The sequence below is a fragment of the Heterodontus francisci genome, chromosome 7, assembly GCF_036365525.1.
Source record: "Heterodontus francisci isolate sHetFra1 chromosome 7, sHetFra1.hap1, whole genome shotgun sequence".
In the NCBI taxonomy this organism is placed as follows: Eukaryota; Metazoa; Chordata; class Chondrichthyes; order Heterodontiformes; family Heterodontidae; genus Heterodontus; species Heterodontus francisci.
Window position 1 is genome coordinate 79,584,964 of NC_090377.1, and position 16,980 is coordinate 79,601,943.

The 16,980-nt window shown below is 42.4% G+C and overlaps 1 protein-coding gene across 13 annotated transcripts in view; it reads left to right on the forward strand.

Moving 5' to 3' along the window:
• The window catches only part of osbpl6 (oxysterol binding protein-like 6), a 224,950-nt gene that overhangs the window by 100,614 nt on the left and 107,356 nt on the right, over positions 1 to 16,980 (forward strand). For 7 of the 13 annotated variants that reach the window (XM_068035503.1, XM_068035502.1, XM_068035501.1 and 4 more), the window contains 7 exons: positions 1,913 to 1,966; positions 4,099 to 4,212; positions 4,297 to 4,467; positions 12,076 to 12,202; positions 12,298 to 12,401; positions 13,195 to 13,251; positions 13,531 to 13,623. In XM_068035503.1, the coding sequence (XP_067891604.1) occupies positions 1,913 to 1,966; positions 4,099 to 4,212; positions 4,297 to 4,467; positions 12,076 to 12,202; positions 12,298 to 12,401; positions 13,195 to 13,251; positions 13,531 to 13,623 (720 nt within the window). Of the gene's footprint in view, positions 1 to 565; positions 632 to 1,912; positions 1,967 to 4,098; positions 4,213 to 4,296; positions 4,468 to 12,075; positions 12,203 to 12,297; positions 12,402 to 13,194; positions 13,252 to 13,530; positions 13,624 to 16,980 lie in introns of those variants that run through there. The other 6 variants (XM_068035507.1, XM_068035514.1, XM_068035512.1 and 3 more) reach the window with 5 other exon arrangements.

Here is a 16,980-nt window from a genome sequence, read left to right on the forward strand (position 1 = left end):
AGGGCGCCACGTGACCGATCCAGGCACCAGAATCGCACCTTCAGAAACCCGATGCCTGCTCAATGGTTGGCCTGCTGAGCAGGTGCCATTGGTTGTTTTGCCTCTGTCTGGGGCTCCCATAGAGGGGTCAGTAGCCAGTTCTTCAAGGGATTTCCCTTGTCCCCTTGAATTCACCCATGCACTTTGGAGGATGGGGTGAAGTATTGAGGCAGTCTGGACTGGCGGAGGATGAAAGAGTCATGGAGGCTGCCAGGAAAGTGAGCACACACATAGAGGAAGCTCTTAGAGGAAGCTCTTGTTGTGGTCACCATTTGGACGTTAAGGGCGTGGAAGCCCTTCCTGTTGATGGATTTCACTGGCCGGTTGCTGGGTGCCTTGATGGCCACATGGGCGCAAGCGATGATGCCCTGCACTGTGGAAATCCAGCAATGGAAGCTGAACCCTATGTCCTCTGTGCCTGCACAGGCCCATCTGTGTCGAAGTGGATGTAGTCCCCTGCCCTCTTAAAAATGGCATCCATGACCTGCCTGATGACCTGCTAACTGTGAGATGCCACCTAGTTCCACAGCTGATCCCTGGAACAACCCGGTTGCAAGGAAGTTCAGGGCGAAGGAGACCTTGATGGCTGCAGGTAGGGGACTGCCGTGGGGGCCGTGCGGCCTCAGCTCATTGTAAATCAGAGCACACAGGTCTAAGACCATCTGCCTGGATAGGCACTGTCATTTTGTCATTTGCAGGTCGCTAACTCTTGGGCAGTAGACCCGATGTCTAGGGTAGCACCTTCCTCCCCTTGCAGCCCCTGCTGTGCTTCTCTGGTCTCCTGCTGTCCAGAAGGTTGCATCTGCTGCAGCTCATCCTGGCTGCTCTGTCCAATGTCAGAGTAGCCTGTTCCCATCTCAACTCCCTCAGATGGGCTTTGTGCATTCACCAGGTCTTTCCCTGCCAACCCCAGGTGCCCAAGTGATGCCAGCGCCTCCAGATTCCACACACCACTGAACAAAGCAAGTCCTACAGCTGCAGCAATGGCCACTCTGTGGCAAATGTTGAAGCAGCTGAGATTTATTTAGGCCTCTGCAGTATTTTATTCAGCCCTTTCCATAGCCATCGTGGCCTCCCTGGTGTATTAGATTCAGAGATACAGCACTGAAACAGGCCCTTCGGCCCACCGAGTCTGTGCTGACCATTAACCACCCATTTATACTAATCCTACACTAATCCCATATTCCTATCACATCCTCAGCTGTCCCTATATTCCCCTACCACCTACCTATACTAGGGGCAATTTATAATGGCCAATTTACCTATCAACCTGCAAGTCTTTTGGCTGTGGGAGGAAACCGGGTGTTCATGACTTGAACACCCTACCTTGTTGCCCCCATGGCATCCTCCAGGTTCCCCGCCTTTGAAAATTGAAAACTACTCCTGACAAGCTTAACAGGCAATTAATTGGAGGTGTGCGCCCGACCCGTTCCCTCCCTCTCAACGTCCATTTAAAAACGGCATCACGTTCCAGAGGCAACGGGTCCCAGCGCTGACCTCCGAGAAAGTGATCTTCAAATCGTGCTCGCCTCTGTAGCTAGCCTCAGCGGGCTTTAAACATCCGGCCCCATAGCACCCCACTTGGGAAAATAGGTTTTCAAAAGAGTTGTCTTCAAATTCTGGTCGTTAATTGATTTCTAGATCCTAAAATTAGTGAATTATTCCCTTTATTGTCATTTGAGTTCATAATACAATAATAAAATATATATAAGGAAACTTCAAAGGGGAATTGTTCTTCCTCAAACACTTGGATATGTAGGACATTGTATAAATGTTTTACTACCATCAAATAGATAATTTGGGCTTTTAGTTAGTTACAGTTAAGTTTACGAATTGTATGTTAATCTATTAATCAATGTTTGTCTTGTTGCAGCGCTTCTTTGTCCTTGATAATGGGATGCTAAAATACTCCAAGACGCCAATTGATGTGAGTAATAATGCAGTGTGCTCTGATCTAAGTAGTAACCTTTGATAGTACCAGTTAACAATCAGATTTACTTAGTAGCCTCTTCATGCTCTTTAAAATTCCTTTTATTATACTTTAAAGATGGATCAGATTTAGTTAATGATGGAGTTTTATTGATGAAGACTGTTGAATGATAGTCAATTCATTAACAAACTTATTGCAATTTATGATGGCATTGAGGACACAATCAAATTTACAAGTTTTCAAACAATTATTCTTTTAAGCCCTGGGATTCATATGATGAGTTTCAGTCCAGTTTTGATGGACTAAGTGGCATAGTATGAAATTATTTCTAATGCGCTATGCCATTAAGCAGTAGGAAGGAAATGACATAAAAACAAAGTGCTGGAAATACAGAGAGACACAGAGTTAACGTTTCATGTCGGTGACCTTTCATCAGGAAGGAAATGACACTAAGAAAGGGGAGCTGGATATTAATACAGTCTCTTTGGGTGCATCTGGAAAATAGAAAGGTGATAAGGCAGTAGTAGGAATATGTTACAGTCCAGCACAAAATAGGAGGGAGATGAGGTAATTGGAGAAAGTGCCAAGGTCTTGTTGTAAATATGGATAATTTTAATCTTTCTTACTTGCACTGCGACTTACGGCAGGGACAAATTGTATGTATGAGGAAGTTTATTAAAGTACTTCAAGAATCTTTTAAACAGCAGGTGAGGGAACTCACAGCAAAGAAGACAATATTGTATTTAACTCTTTAAGTAATCAAGAAGGAATAATAAAGCAGTGTTGAAGTAAGGAAATATTTAAGGTCCAGCCATCAGTTATTAATTTTAAGATTGACATGAGGACAGAAATAGATAATAAAAATGATTAAATTGGATTTCAGAATAGCAGACTTTGAGGAAGTAAAATGGTGCATGAAAGGAATAAGATGAGAAGAACTATTTAAAGGGAAGGATATGGAGGAAATTGTTAGCGTCTTTAGCAGATACTTTTTACATTGTGAAGACTGTTTATTCCAGAAATAAACAGGCAAATAACACCAACATAGATAAGAAAGGAAGTAATGGAAGGCAGAGGGAAAAAAGGGGCATATAGAATTCTGAGATGTACAGGGAAGAAATAAGATGGGGAGAGCCATGAAATCAAGAAAAGAAACTCCAAGAAACTGAGGAGATGTAAAGAAGGAATATGAGAAGAACATAGTGATAAAAAGGACAATAATAAAGTATTTTAAATATAGCAGGAAAAGGGAAGGGTACAGTGGAGACGTGGCATCTAAGGAATGGAAGTGGTAGAATTGCTATTCACTATGTTGTGACTGTTTTTATTATTGAAAGTACAAAAGGTGCCTGAGTTGAGAGAAGAACAAGAGCACAGAGAGTAGACTGCTGAAACCTCTTAGTTTCACAAGGAAAGGTATAATAGAACGGCTTAGAAAGCTGAAGGTAAACAAAGCCCCAGACCCTGATGATTTCTGTCCAAGGCCGCTGGTGGAGTTGGCTGAAGACATTGTAAATGTCACTGATATTTTCCAAAATCAGTAGAAGAATAACTGAAGTGGGAAAATGTTCATTTTAATTTCCACACTTAATTACTCAAAGGAGTAGTTTTTTTACTTTTGCAGACCTCTTTCAACTTTTGAGTATTCACAAAGGTTATTAGCATGTTTTTATATATTTTCTTTGGCAAATTTTAGTTTCGTCACCTTTGAAATTAGTGAAACATGAATGAAAATGCTATCTATAAGATAGATTGTGGTTAGATCTTAAATTATGAAAGTTTTCCACTTATGCTTCATTAATTGTCAGACGATAATACTGTCATAGGTTATATCATCTGCATGTTTTATCATTCTTCTGTTGTATCTGGAATTTTTTAGGCTGTCACTTCATTGCGTTGGGCAGCCTTGCTGACTTTTCATAGTGTATCATGGAGTGAGAAAGAGTAATATTTTTTCAGACCTAAGGTAGAATTACATCATCCTAGACTCCTATGATGAAAAGAGGCAAATTTGCTGAGATTTTCTGTAGACAGAACATATTGTATCCTGTTGTTCTGCATATATGTTCATTTTGGATCTGTAAATTTTTGACTAGAAATACTTGTAGTTCATCATTGTCTGTTCTTAGATTCAAAAAGGCAAACTTCATGGAAGCATTGATGTTGGGTTGTCAGTGATGTCAATCAAAAAGAAGGCACGTCGAATAGATCTTGACACAGAAGAACATATCTATCATCTAAAGGTATGTAAACATAGAAAGTGAAGATAGCCTACTGACATGCATATTTTTAAAACCAAAATTATCAACACCTTTTTGTGTCAACAGGTAAAATCTCAAGAAGTGTTTGATGCTTGGGTAACAAAATTGCGCCATCATCGATTGTACCGCCAAAATGAAATTGTGAGATCACCACGGGATGCCAGCTTTCATGTCTTCCCTACATCACCAAAAACTGATTCTTCACCAGCTCCAGCTACCACTGTGTTAGATGTAAAGGTGAGTGATTGTAATTTGTTTAGAGCATGTAATATTTAATAATTTAGTAACTAAATATGTAATATTTAATTATGTAATATATGTAATATTTAAGCTTGAGTTTTCCAGTAAAATATGAAAAACAACTTGTTCAGTTCCGAAGAAGGGTCACTGACCCGAAACGTTAACTCTGCTTCTCTTTCCACAGATGCTGCCAGACCTGCTGAGTGATTCCAGCATTTCTTGTTTTTGTTTCAGATTTCCAGCATCCGCAGTATTTTGCTTTTATATTATTGTTCAATTCATATTTAGTTAATAGATATATCTGTTATTGTGCATTTTCTTTTTACATTGAAGTTCGGAAGTTGTTGCTTTCCTTTTGGCCACATAAGACAAAATGAATATCAACATATAGATCTTAACCATGGTCGTAAAAATCCAGTTAACATTTTGTTGTATTTCTAATTGAGTGTACACTTAAACTTTGTTTTCTTTTCATAACCTATTTTGCAATATATTTATTTTTAAATTTCTCACACCATTAATTAACTGCCACTCATAGGAGGATGATCTGTTCCCTGGATGTCAATTGAAACTTCACAGCTGGTTGCATGATAGTACCTGTACGTAACTTAGAAGGACTGGCTACTTAATTTTAAAATCAGCATTTTTCTTCAGTCTCAGTGGAAATGTCTCTGTGAATAAGTACTTAGGATACTGGAATCAGTAATTTTTTTTACCTGTCTGTAACATTTGTATAAAAATAGGCCAGTCATACAGAGTTTATGAAGAAAAAATTATTTTTAACACACTGATGGACAGGATTTATATTTAGATATCAGAATACTCTTTAGGTTTATGGAATTTCAGGACAAAACATGCTTTTATTCTACATTTTCTGAAAATAGAATAAATCATAGTTATCAAGCTTAATGAAATTTGCCTTTAGTTATGAGGAGGAGCAATGGTTGGGACCTTGATATTATGTACCAGTTATTTTTTGAAGGAAAAATAATTTTTGCGTGAAATGTCAACCAGGAGAACATCTGGAGATAATAATCATTTGGTTGCAGCTACAAAGCCAGAATTGTCATGTAGTTTTCCTTAGGTGCATATTAATGCAGTGGAATAATGACCCTTTTCTCTAGTATCCATCAATAGAGCCACAACAGATTAAATGTAGTGCATTTATTACTGGTATTTTTCTAAGCCAGCTCAGGTGGAAATAAAATTGCTAACACATGATGACACTGCATGACTTTGTCGCATGTGAGTCTTGTTTAGCCTGGAATTTCATAATTTGGGTCTTAACTATCATCAGACCTGTGGCTTACTTTGGGTTCCCCCCACCAGCTCCATTCGTACTCTGTCGTTGTACTGTTCCATAGCACTTGCCTTTGGTTTCAGGCCCAATTATTAATGTGCGAGTCTTGATGAATGAAACAGGTTGTTTGTACACTGAACCTGATCCTGTCCTCACTCAACATCCATACTTACACGTCCAGCATGATAGTGACCAAAAGATGGAATCTGGTCCTTTATTTAATACACTGCTATATCAACTGAAATCTGCTAACACAGCACAGACTGTGGATCAAACCTGTGAATTTCCTGATCAGTTACTGAAAATGCTTGCTGAATAATAAAATTATGTCTCTGAACAGACAGGGGGCATTCTGAAGGGGGAGGGTGAACAGCCAGAGGTTGTGGTACACATCGGTACCAACGACATAGGCAGGAAGAGTGATGAGGTCCTGCAGGGGGAGTTTAGGGAGTTAGGTAGAAAGTTTAAAAAACAGGACCTCTAGGGTTGTAATCTCGGGATTACTCCCTGTGCCACGTGCCAGTGAGGCTAGAAATAGGAAGATAGTGCAGCTAAACACGTGGCTGAACGGCTGATGTAGAAGGGAGGGTTTCAGATATCTGGACCATTGGGATATCTTCAGGGACAGATGGGACCTGTACAAGAAGGACGGGTTGCATCTAAACTGGAGGGGCACAAATATCCTGGCTGCGAGGTTTCCCTAGCGTCACTCGGGAGGGTTTAAACTAGTGTGGCAGGGGGGTGAAACCAGAGCAGTAGGACAGCAAGTGAAATAAATGAAGGGGAACTAGAAAATAAGGCCAGTAAGACTAAGAGGAAGAGCAGGCAGGGAGATGTTGCGGAGAACAGCGGGACTGGTGGGCTGAAGTGCATTTGTTTCAATGCAAGAAGTATAACAGGTAAGGCAGATGAACTTAGAGCTTGGATTAGTACTTGGAACTATGATGTTGTTGCTATTACAGAGACTTGGTTGAGGGAAGGACAGGATTGGCAGCTAAATGTTCCAGGATTTAGAAGCTTCAGGCAGGATAGAGGGGGATGTAAAAGGGGTAGGGGAGTTGCATTACTGGTTAAGGAGAATATCACAGCTGTAATGCAGGAGGAAACCTCGGAGGGGTCATGCAGCGAGGCAATATGGGTGGAGCTCAGGAATAGGAAGGGTGCAGTCACGATGTTGGGGGTTTACTATAGGCCTCCCAACAGCCAGCGGGAGGTAGAGGAGCAGATATGTAGACAGATTTTGGAAAGATGTAAAGGTAACAGGGTTGTAGTGATGGGTGATTTTAACTTCCCCAATATTGACTAAATACCTATATACCATAATTCCATAAGTTTTAAGGTACTTGTGGATAAGGATAAGAGTAGTCCTCAGGTGAAGGTGCTAAATTGGGGGAAGGTTAATTATAACAATATTAGGCAGGAACTGAAGAATTTAGATTGGGGACAGCTGTTTGAGGTAAATCAACATCTGACATGTGGGAGTCTTTCAAATGTCAGTTGGTTAGCATCCAGGACCAGCATGTTCCTGTGAGGAAGAAGGATAAGTTTGGCAAGTTTCGGGAACCTTGGGTAACGCGGGATATTGTGAGCCTCGTCAAAAAGAAAAAGGAAGCATTCGTAAGGGCTGGAAGGCTAGGAACAGACGAATCCCTTGAGGAATATAAAGACAGTAGGGAGGAACTTAAGCAAGGAGTCAGGAGGGCTAAAAGGGGTTATGAGAAGTCATTGGCAAACAGGATTAAAGAAAATCCCAAGGCTTTTTATACGTATATAAAGAGCAAGAGGGTAACCAGGGAAAGGGTTGGCCCACTCAAGGACAGAGAAGGGAATCTATGTGTGGAGCCAGAGGAAATGGGCGAGCTACTAAATGAGTACTTTGCATCAGTATTCACCAAGGAGAAGGACTTGGTGGATGATGAGCATAGGGAAGGGAGTGTAGATAGTCTCAGTCATCTCATTATCGAAAAGGAGGAGATGTTGGGTGTCTTGCAAAGCATTAAGGTAGATAAGTCCCCAAGGCCTGATGGGATCTACCCCAGAATACTGAGGGAGGCAAGGGAAGAAATTGCTGGGGCCTTGACGGAAATCTTTGCATCCTCATTGGCTACAGGTGAGGTCCCAGAGGACTGGAGAATAGCCAATGTTGTTCCTTTGTTTAAAAAGGGTAGCAAGGAAAATCCAGGAAATTATATGTCAGTGAGCCTTACGTCAGTGGTAGGGAAATTATTAGAGAGGATTCTTTGGGACAGGATTTACTCCCATTTGGAAACAAATGGACTTATTAGCGAGAGGCAGCATGGTTTTGTGAAGGGGAGGTCGTGTCTCACTAATTTGATTGAGTTTTTTGAGGAAGTGACAAAGATGATTGATGAAGGAAGGGCAGTGGATGTTATCTATATGGACTTCAGTAAAGCCTTTGACAAGGTCCCTCATAGCAGACTGATACAAAAGGTGAAGTCACATGGGATCCGAGGTGAGCTGGCAAGATGGATACAGAACTGGCTCGGTCATAGAAGACAGAGGGTAGCAGTGGAAGGGTGCTTTTCTGAATGGAGGGATGTGACTAGTGGTGTTCCGCAGGGATCAGTGCTGGGAACTTTGCTGTTTGTAGTATATATAAATGATTTGGAGGAAAATGTAGCTGGTCTGATTAGTAAGTTTGTGGATGACACAAAGGTTGGTGGAGTTGCGGACAGTGATGAGGATTGTCAGAGGATACAGCAGGATATAGATCGGTTGGAGACTTGGGCGGAGAAATGGCAGATGGAGTTTAATTCAGATAAATGTGAGGTAATGCATTTTGGAAGGTCTAATGCAGGTGGGAAGTATACAGTAAATGGCAGAACCCTTAGGAGTATTGACAGGCAGAGAGATCTGGGCGTACAGGTCCACAGGTCACTGAAAGTGGCAACGCAGGTGGATAAGGTAGTCAAGAAGGCATACGGCATGCTTGCCTTCATCGGTCGGGGCATAGAGTATAAAAATAGGCAAGTCATGCTGCAGCTGTACAGAACTTTAGTTAGGCCATACTTAGAATATTGCATGCAATTCTGGTCGCCACACTACCAGAAGGACGTAGAGGCTTTGGAGAGGGTACAGAAGAGGTTTACCAGGATGTTGCCTGGTCTGGAGGGCATTAACTGTGAGGAGAGGTTGGATAAACTCGGATTGTTTTTTCACTGGAACGACGGAGGTGGAGGGGCGACATGATAGAGGTTTACAAAGTTATAAGCGGCATGGACAGAGTGGATAGTCAGAAGCTTTTTCCCAGGGTGGAAGAGTCAGTTACTAGGGGACATAGGTTTAAGGTGAGAGGGGCAAAGTTTAGAGGGGATGTGCGAGGCAAGTTCTTTACGCAGAGGGTGGTGAGTGCCTGGAACTTGTTGCCGGGGGAGGTGGTGGAAGCACGTACCATAGAGACGTTTAAGAGGCATCTTGACAAATACATGAGTAGGATGGGAATAGAGGGATACGGACCCCGGAAGTGCAGAAGGTTTTAGTTTAGGCAGGCATCAAGATCGGCGCGGGCTTGGAGGGCCGAATGGCCTGTTCCTTTGCTGTACTGTTCTTTGTTCTTTGTAACTGATTTAGTCATGATAGGTTATTATAAACATTAAATTCAAATGTCAGATATTTATTCCATTTACACTGGCACATTTATTTATATGGAACTAATAAAATGCAGTTGCATGTGAAGGAGTGCTTAGCTATTTCATATTGATTTACACCAGCATGACTGTATTTGGCAAGTGAAAGCAAAGTTAAATATCGAACATTATATGTAATTGTAAAATTCACATTTCCCAATCACATGTGCTCATTAAAGTATAGTACTTGAACTTGTTGAGTCTAATTGTATTTCCAGAAGTTCTGTTGGAACTATTTTGAATTATGTATTATTCTGAATTAATGGGCTGAGGTTTGGCAGCCCTCCGACATCGGGATCATGGCAGGGGCCCCGGAAAATTCTTCCGGGAGAGGCCCACCAGGACCACCGACGCCAGGTAGGCCCTGCTGCATTTTACCGGCAGCATGGTCAAGTTGCGCCACCCCCCCCCCCCCCCCCCCCCCCCGCCACATGGTGGCGGAGCCTTCATTTACATAGTCAAATTAATTCTAATAGATGTAAATTAACTCACCTGGACCGGGTGGCCATCCCACGCCGATATTCTGGCCTGTGGCCGGCAGTCCCACGCCTTCAGATCCCTGTTTGGGGAACTGAGGCGAGACACTGGGGGGAAGGGAGAGGAGTTTAATTTTCAGTTCGGGGGGGAGTGGAGAAAACTTATTCCATTGGCTGAGGGGATTGTGGGAAGGGGTCGAAGGGCAAAGGTGACTAGGTTCGGGGGGGAACGTTCCGGGTGGGAAAAAAGCTTTTTTTGGCGGGAATGGCCCAAAAATAAAGTGTGTGGTCATTCGGGGGTGGTAGAGGGGCTTTCGCCTTTTCTTGAATATTTGTAACTCCATGTCAAATTAATCTCTCTTTAAAAATGTTAATTCACCTGAAGGGCTTGAAGCCCTTTAAAAATGGTGCTGGCGCCTGCATGGTGACGCTGGACACCATTGCCGGGAATGGAGCAGCCGCCCCCTCTACGTCATCGGAGACAGTTGTTCTGCCCCTTCCATTTAACTGAGCGCCTGCACGATATTTTGCGCAGGCTTTGCATCAGCAGATCTGCACGGGCAGACCGCTGAGATCAGGGCACACCGGCATGATTTGCGCTCATAAAATTCAGCCCAATATGTGACTCTTTAAGTTGGATTAACATTTTGGACTGAATTTTACACCACCCCAAAGAGCGGGATGGTGGTGGGGTTGGGGGAGGGGGGGGGTGTTGTGGGGTGGGGGGGAGGTGGCGAAAAATGGAGCAGGAGGCTCCTGGAGCCCTTTCTGACCCATTGCAGCCTCCGCTGCCACTTTACACAGGGCGGTGGCGGCGAAAAACCGCCCACCCGCCCCGGACCAATCAAGGCCCTTAAGTGGCCACTTAAGGGCCTTCACCCACCTCCACGCAGATTTTACTTGTGGCAAGCAGGCGTCCTAGACCTGCGAGAAGCTGCCTAACATAAGTAAGCGGCTCTTGAACGTCCCGGAGGTGGGGGGGAGGAGTTCTCATGATCGGGTACCCTGTGCCCAGTGGAGGGCCGCCCCCGCTAACACAATCACACCCAACACGCCACCCCCCCCCCCCCCCCCCACCCGTCCTCCCAACCGACCATGCTTGCCTCGCCGGGGCCTGATCGATTACCCCCAGCGAGGCAACCAAACGTACCTGCCTTCCGGTGTTACCTGTGTTCCGCAAAGTGGTCACACAATCTGCGTTTTGTCTCCCCAGTTTCATTTTGTATACTGTATTCGCTGCTCACAATGCGGTCTCCTCCACATTGAGGAGACCAAAAGCAGATTGGGTGACCGCTTTGTGGAATACCTCTGCTCAGTCCGCAAATGTAACCCCGAGCTTCCAGTTGCTGCCCATTTCAATTCACCACCCTACTGTCACATCCACATTTCTGTCCTTGGTCTGCTGCAGTGTTCCAGTGAACATCAACGCAAGCTCGAGAAACAGTACCTCATTTTCCAATCAGGCACTCTACAGTCTTCCGGACTCAACATTAAGTTCAATAATTTCAGCTCATGATTTGCCTTTTTTATTATAATTTTATTTTATTGTTTTTTAACTAAATGCCTGCCTTAAACTTGGTTTTTCATGTTTGTGCTTTTGGACACAGCTGTTCATTATTCTGTCATTAACACTCTCTCTGGATTAATGGTTTGTCTTTCACCACACCATTAGCACGCCCTTTGCCTTTGTCCCATGACATCTTTGTCATTTAAACTCTGCTGCCCTATCACACACCTTGCCTTTTGTTCTCTTCTCTTCACTTGCTTAAAACCTATTACATTTCTAACCTTTGCCAGTTCTTATGAAAGGTCACAGACCTGAAACGTTAACTCTGCTTCTCTCTCCACAGATGCTGCCATCCCGTTATAAGCTTTTCCTGTCATACAAAAGTAGTAAGTAGTAGTACAGGAGACCAAAAAGGCTTTTTATTAGAAAAGTGAAATGGAACAAGACTAGTTATTTTTAAAAAAACATTCAGGTAACTCAAATTTGAGAGCAACAGTGACATTGAACTGAGTATAAGGGAATTTGCATCTTTCGGCTATCATCAGATCCATGAAGGAATGACTGCCTTTGATTATGATATTTTGAGTTTCTCCTCACTTTACTGCTCTATTGACTAAAACTCCAATGTATTTTGTATTCCTTATAGTATCTTTTTTTGTATATACTTTGCCTCAGCAGAACAATTTCACATGGAAGCCCTCCATTCCATGCAGTACAAGTCTACCTGCTTCCTACAGCAACAGCCAAACCAAAGTTGCAGCATGGTTATTGGAATCTGAGGAAATGAACAAGTGTGCTAAAGGTATTTTGTTAAATCTAGTTAAATAATAATCTATGTTCTTGGATCCAATGATGAAAATATTAAGGATATATTATTTACCTTTCCAATTTCTGCAGATCTTGCACATTGCCAATCAAGCTTAGTTGAACTCAGCAAACTTCTACAAAATCTTGAAATCCTACAAAGAACACAGTCTGCCCCAAATTTCACTGATATGCAGGTATGGCATAATATCCATATTTCTTTCAATATTGATTTGGTGACACAAAGGCAATATGTGTTTCTATAACCTGGCATGAAAGTTTAGGAAACCCTGAAACTCATAGAAGATTCAGGGGCTAAGTGCTTCTTTCAAAACCTCTTTAAAAACGTAATATTTACGTAAATTAACACTAGCATTAAACTGTTAACACAGAGATAATATCTTTTACTGTATTTGAAGGGCAGCCTTAAAGACATTCCCATTAAATGTAAAATGCTCCTGGTACTCAAGAATAGTTCAGTAATGAGTTTCTAATTGCTTTTTAGAAACATCATTTGAATAGTGACTGTTACATACACTGGTAAAATTGCCCTCAAGTGGCATTGACCCCTACAGTTTCTGTGCTCTACTTAGCCTTACTAGACATAAGTTGGGTGAATTCGAAAGAAATAAATCTAAATTTATCCTCCTTGCACCAGATGCAATTCAGCAATTAACTCTATTTTAAGAAGTCAAGAATTTAGCCAACATTTTGTTGTTTATACTTAATTGCTTTAGTCAAATATACAAGATTGCTTTCAGTGAGCCAGATAGTGTGAACCAAATTGGCAAGTTTTGCAAGGAAGGAGCTAAACTTGGAATACTAAATATAGAGTAATGATATCATGTCAGCAATTAAAGGGGGAATTGAGGTGACGTAATGAAACACAAAAGCAAAGCTTAAGCAGACTAACACTTATCAGGATGCTGAAATTAGATTACAGCTTTCAAGTCATTTCCTGATATATTTTATTTGTGTTTTCTTGGTTAGGGAAGGGGTGGTTCAGGTTTTGTGCAAGCAGCTGTCGGTCCAGATATCGACATCTCGGTACGTCCCCTGCCCTTGTGTGATGGGAATTATCAGCTTGTGATATCATTATTGCTGGTTTATTAAGAAATAATTACAGCTAGTTACTAAAAGAAATTGAAACCAGTAGATACTTTTTTATTCATTTGTTTTCATGTGATTTTGGTACATCATGCCAAACTGACTCCATATAGTTTCTCTAGAAAAATGTAGTTTCTAAATTGTCCTAGTCTCTCTGTTTGCTTGTGAGTAAATTTAATGGCCTGTTTGTCTTTGGCTTTAACCATTTGTATAATGTAGGCTAATTGCATAGATATTACAAAGAAAGACAAGCGTGTCACCAGAAGATGGCGAACAAAAAGTGTCAGCAAAGATGGAAAAATGCAGCTTCAGGTACTTAGTTCACCTTTATAATGCTGTCACTTGTTAGACTATACTAGTTACAATGATGCATTTTATTCTGCAGTCTTCCTAGGCTGCCACTATTTTCCAGTAATAGTAAAATAAATTTATATATTCTAACCCAAATAGCAATTTCATGGTTTATGAAATTGTGGTTATCTCATGAACATCCCAGAGTAAAAAGTTTGGATAGTTTATAAATCTAGCATATTAAATATTTCAATTCTCAGCCAGTTGCAATACAAAATTAGGGTTACATGACCTATACCGACCGGCTATAATGGCATGTTGCGTGTCTGCATTGCATTATGTTAAGACTGCATGGGGTAATTTTGAGTTTGGCTTATAACATAAAATAGGTTATACCAAATCAGCCAGCTGTTATACATTTCTCCAGGCTTTCATTTCTGTTGACAGTCAAAATGTACGCCCACCCCCCCCCACATGACGAGCAACGAATCAAATCAAGTTCATGATGTGAAGTAACCTGAAGTGGCCCATTTTGAGGACATTCATAAACATTCTAAATAATTCCCTTTTTTAAGCACCAAAGGACAAAATGCTTCCTTCAGAAACATCCTGTAATTGTTCAGTGTGTGAAAAACCGTTTTCTGCAGCACAGTGGCGCAGTGGTTAGCACCGCAGCCTCACAGTTCCAGGGGCCTGGGTTCGATTCTGGGTACTGCCTGTGCGGAGTTTGCAAGTTCTCCCTGTGTCTGCGTGGGTTTTTGCCGGGTGCTCCGGTTTCCTCCCACATCCAAAGATTTGCAGGTGATAGGTAAATTGGCCGTTGTAAATTGCCCCTAGTGTAGGGAGGTGATAGGAAATATGGGATTACTGTTCTTTCTTTTCTTTTGGGCCTCCTTATCTCGAGAGACAATGGATACACGCCTGGAGGTGGTCAGTGGTTTGTGAAGCAGCGCCTGGAGTGGCTATAAAGGCCAATTCTGGAGTGACAGGCTCTTCCACAGGTGCTGCAGAGAAATTTGTTTGTTGGGGCTGTTGCACAGTTGGCTCTCCCCTTGCGCCTCTGTCTTTTTTCCTGCCAACTACTAAGTCTCTTCGACTCGCCACAATTTAGCCCTGTCTTTATGGCTGCCCGCCAGCTCTGGCGAATGCTGGCAACTGACTCCCACGACTTGTGATCAATGTCACACGATTTCATGTCGCGTTTGCAGACGTCTTTATAACGGAGACATGGATGGCCGGTGGGTCTGATACCAGTGGCGAGCTCGCTGTACAATGTGTCTTTGGGGATCCTGCCATCTTCCATGCGGCTCACATGGCCAAGCCATCTCAAGCGCCGCTGACTCAGTAGTGTGTATAAGCTGGGGGTGTTGGCCGCTTCAAGGACTTCTGTGTTGGAGATATAGTCCTGCCACCTGATGCCAAGTATTCTCCGAAGGCAGCGAAGATGGAATGAATTGAGACGTCGCTCTTGGCTGGCATACGTTGTCAGGAGGTGATAGGAAATATGGGATTACTGTAGGGTTAGTATAAATGGGTGGTTGTTGGTCGGCACAGACTCGGTGGGCCGAAGGGCCTGTTTCAGTGCTGTATCTCTAAATAAATAAAATAAATAAATAAAACCAAAACACTAAAATCTTTGTTTTCCATAATGCCCTTTTGCAATTTCTAACAGTCTCGTGGGGAGACTGTTTGTTTCTAAGTTCTGATGATACAGATGCAAATGAGTAAGACTGTTGATTGAGATCAGAGTTTCAACTTCGAGAATAGTTTAATTTACCGTCTCTGTAGCTTTCTGACAAAGATATACTCAGCTCTGCAACATTATTCTATTATTATTCAAACCTAATGTTTATCATGTCAGCTGTGACAATTTTCACAAGACATCTGGCAGATTTATTCCCATCTTAAATCATAAAATATATTAATGAATGGATCAAAAATGAGAAGAAACAATCTCAATTTAAATGTATTGAATAATTCATACAAAGGTATTGATTATTTCCAGAAAAATTTCTCATTTTTATGTCTTAAAAGACCCTCTTTAGTAACTGGTAGCCAACTAAACCAATCATATGTTTCGAATGTAATAATTGGGCACTTTTATTGGCGGGGTGCCTCCACCATGCGGAGAGGTTGCCCATTTAAACAAGATGGCCTCCGTGCAGGCTTGGGGTGGGGTGGGGGGAAGTAGCCTCCTCTGTGTGACCTCCTCCATGGCACACAGAGGGCTCCTGGTAACCCTTCTCCTAACTTCCCTAACCCGCCCTCAAAGCTCCCGATAGCACTGTTGATACTATTAAGCTGCCAGCCCTCTGATTGGCCAGCAGCTCTGGGAAGCGAGATCCCTGGCCTTAAAGGGATGGGGACCACGGCACCGGGTAGTTAAGTGCCCGAGCATCTTTGAGTTGTGCCCAGGGGTCTCCGAAAGCTGAGGTGGTGTTCCCCTCGCCTTTTTGGCCTGTCGTCGGGAGCCCTGCTGGTTCCATTAAATTCAGCCCTATAACTGCATGTACTGCTTCCACTCACAGCAACCACTGAGTGGAACCCAAACAGATATGGGCCATTCTTTTAGTGAAGTGGGTGGGAAGAGATTAAGAGGAGATCCTGCCAGAACATCAGTCTAAAGATGAAAGAATTGATTTCTTTAATCAGACAATTGCTAGTTTGAATGATTTATTTGCTGCCAAATTCACCATATTAAGAGTTAGTTAGATAATCTTCTGAGGCAAGACCTCAGTTACACACTATTAGGCCTTCTGGCAATCTGGAGTATCATGGGAAGAGGGCACGATCAAGAAGGAGAATAATGATATCATGGAAAATAATTTTCAAATTAATTTAATGCTTTATGTAGCAGTAGGCCTCAGTGTTACCCCATAGCAAAGGTAGAGCTATTATTTGAAATTTTGATCAGTCTGAGCCTATGACTTTGGGGCTTCCTTGTAGTTCTTACAAACCATGGCTACAAAAGTATTGGTTGGTCGAAGAAAATTTTCAGGGGATCCTCTAAGAAAGGGTGAATATATAGAGTTCACCAAGGGCCCAATCATGTTCTGAGCAGATTCGGCCATCGTCCTCTAGGTCCTATTCCAGTACAGGAGTAGGCTCGGGAATAGTTTAAACATTTGTACATCCTAGTTTTCAGGTTATCTGTGAAGGGGCTTACTTGTTCACCAACATATATGTCACCAACTACGTTGGGCAGGATTAGTCCAACTGTGATGTGTACTTAATCTCATATTCCCCATCACCGCAAACATAATACTGATCTATTTGTGGTTTCCTGGTCTGATAGCAGTGGCCATCTTCAGTCCCTAATGCACAGTTGTTCATGAGCACTTTTCACGTGTTGACTCAGACTTCTAATATCCTATCTAG